Genomic DNA, 2,297 nt, shown 5'->3' on the forward strand with positions numbered 1-2,297 from the left:
AAAAAAAAAAAAAATGCTATTTCTGCAATGAGATGGGTCTCTCTCTCTCTCTCTCTCTCTCTCTCTCCCTCCCTCCCTTTGCCTGCAGTCACACGACCACCGTCCAGAGAAAAAATAGTGAGAGAGAGGAAGAAGATACATTACTTGTTTTGGCCCTACCAGGAATTTTCACCGCGGGATATTATCGTAATTATGAAATAAAAATCTCATTATCTACGTTGATCTTTTGTGTTTTTTTTACCGTTGGTTTTCTTTGTAAGAAATTCACTCCACAGTAATTTTATTTTCATTTATTGTGGCAACTTTACCTGTCATCATCATTAATGGAGAAAAAATGTTCCAATTTGTGTTTTTTTGTAAGTTGGAGTGTCGATGGTTTATTTGTAGCAAGGTTTTCACCAACTGATGACTACATTTTTCTGTATGTTTTTTAGTTAATGCTGCTTCTTTTTGGGTAAAATTTATGATAGCAAGACAATAAATTTTAACCTCATCCAACGGATAAAACATAATTTAAATGCATATAATCAAATCTTCTTAACAAACAAAATAGAAAGGGGGGCGTTACTGGTGTTTGTCACCCAAATGTATATATATAACTTATCCATTCAAGGTACTGAATAAAATTGGGTGAATGAAAACATAAATGGAAAAAATTAAAAAAAAAAAAGCAGCAGCAAAACACTCTTGTGTAAATGTTGTTTCTCTATCAGCAAAGGCTGGGGTAAAACTGAGATGTCGACTTGAAAGCTATAGCGTCTGCTATGACCTGCACCGACTTCTCGTCTGTTTGACTTTCTTTCATATTGGTGTCGCACCCCCAAACCCTAACCGCAAGCCTACGGCATTTTGGTGAAGACTCTCTGAAATAGGTTTTGTACCACTTAATCACATCTTTCTTCTGTATGCTTCTCAGTTCTTCTGCTTCTTTGTGGGAGAAATCAAACATGTACCTGCGAGGGTTAACACCCATTTTGAATTACTTGGTGACCGAAAGCAACTCACTGAATCTTCATATGAAACTACAGCTCAAAACCCTTGAGATCGTTACCTTTTGTCAACAATCTGACTCCATAACTCATTTGTCTCAGACAAGAGAGAGGGATCCTTTTCCAGCAATCTAGCAATCACACCGCTTCTATAATCTTCAAAGGATTCTTCATCCAATTGTTCCTGCAATTACAGCCCCGAGTAACATTAGTGGAGCTACGTGGGATACTATTTAACAAAACTCAGATGTATCCTTTTTGATTACAAACTTACCAACAGCCCTTCAATCTTTTTTATGAAGTTTTCGACTCTCCCAAGCAAATGGACTGGACCGTACTTGGAAGATTGAACACAGAAACAGAAACCATGGACACGATACGTTAAGCGAGGGCCACACTCGACAACATAGCCAAGCTGTTCCTTTGTCCTATATCCAAATTCGCATTTATTTGACTATACATGAATACAGTTTATTTTTNCAAAGAGATGATAGCATGAAGTAAAATGAGCTATATAATCTATTAAAATTTCAGCTCATTCCTCAGATTTCCATAAGATAAAACAGGCTCGCAAAACACGAATGGATCCAGAGGAAACAATATCGGGAAGCAACATGGATATAGATAAACAAAAGGAGCATGTGAAATGAGAAAGAAAGGATACCGAAAGTGAAGCCAAGGGTGCTAATAAGGGCTTTGTTACAGATCACGATCGAGACGGACGACACAACGGACAAACTCAAAGCGCCGATTGTTCCCAGCTGGAACTTCTGGCCCTCGCTCATCTTCGCTCTCTCCTAAAAAATCTCTCGCTTCAATCACGATCTACGATGATCTAAATCCACCCCAAAAAAAAAAAATCAGATTAGGATTCCGAATCATTAACGCTAGGGAGTGGAAACGAGAAGAAAACAAGAGCGATCTGGAGAAAACGAACCTCAGCCGTGCATAACGGAAACGAAAATGTGAGAGAAACGAAGCTGAAGGGAGCTCAACTGCAGCAAAGTGGAGAAATAATAGAAACTGGTCAGTCGGGAGAAACGAAGAAGAATTATTGAAAGCCAGAAGCCATTAAACCCTAGATCTGCCGTTATGAGACAGAGATCAAGATATTTTTTGTAAGTGTTGTTGTTGATAAGGGGAAAACAAATTCAAGAGACGCGAAATGAAGAAACGAGAAGATAAAAAGGGAGGGAAGAGAGAGAGAGAGAGGAACTCACAGGAGGAAGGAATCAGAGAACCAGAGAGAATTCAAAACTTCGACGGAGGAGAAGAGATTCAGATTTTGTATTATCATATAAGGAACCC

At 38.6% G+C, this 2,297-nt stretch overlaps 1 protein-coding gene across 1 annotated transcript in view; it reads right to left on the minus strand.

Moving 5' to 3' along the window:
* Positions 519 to 2,297, minus strand: part of LOC104778592 (nardilysin-like) — a 6,415-nt gene continuing 4,636 nt past the window's right edge. Inside the window, exons 14-16 of the mRNA XM_010503045.2 lie at positions 1,264 to 1,417; positions 1,052 to 1,173; positions 519 to 953 (exon numbers count right to left, since the gene is read on the minus strand). Of these exons, the coding sequence (XP_010501347.1) occupies positions 710 to 953; positions 1,052 to 1,173; positions 1,264 to 1,417 (520 nt within the window). The 3' untranslated portion in view covers positions 519 to 709. The remainder of the gene's footprint in view (positions 954 to 1,051; positions 1,174 to 1,263; positions 1,418 to 2,297) is intronic.

This window comes from Camelina sativa, chromosome 3, assembly GCF_000633955.1.
Source record: "Camelina sativa cultivar DH55 chromosome 3, Cs, whole genome shotgun sequence".
In the NCBI taxonomy this organism is placed as follows: domain Eukaryota; kingdom Viridiplantae; phylum Streptophyta; class Magnoliopsida; order Brassicales; family Brassicaceae; genus Camelina; species Camelina sativa.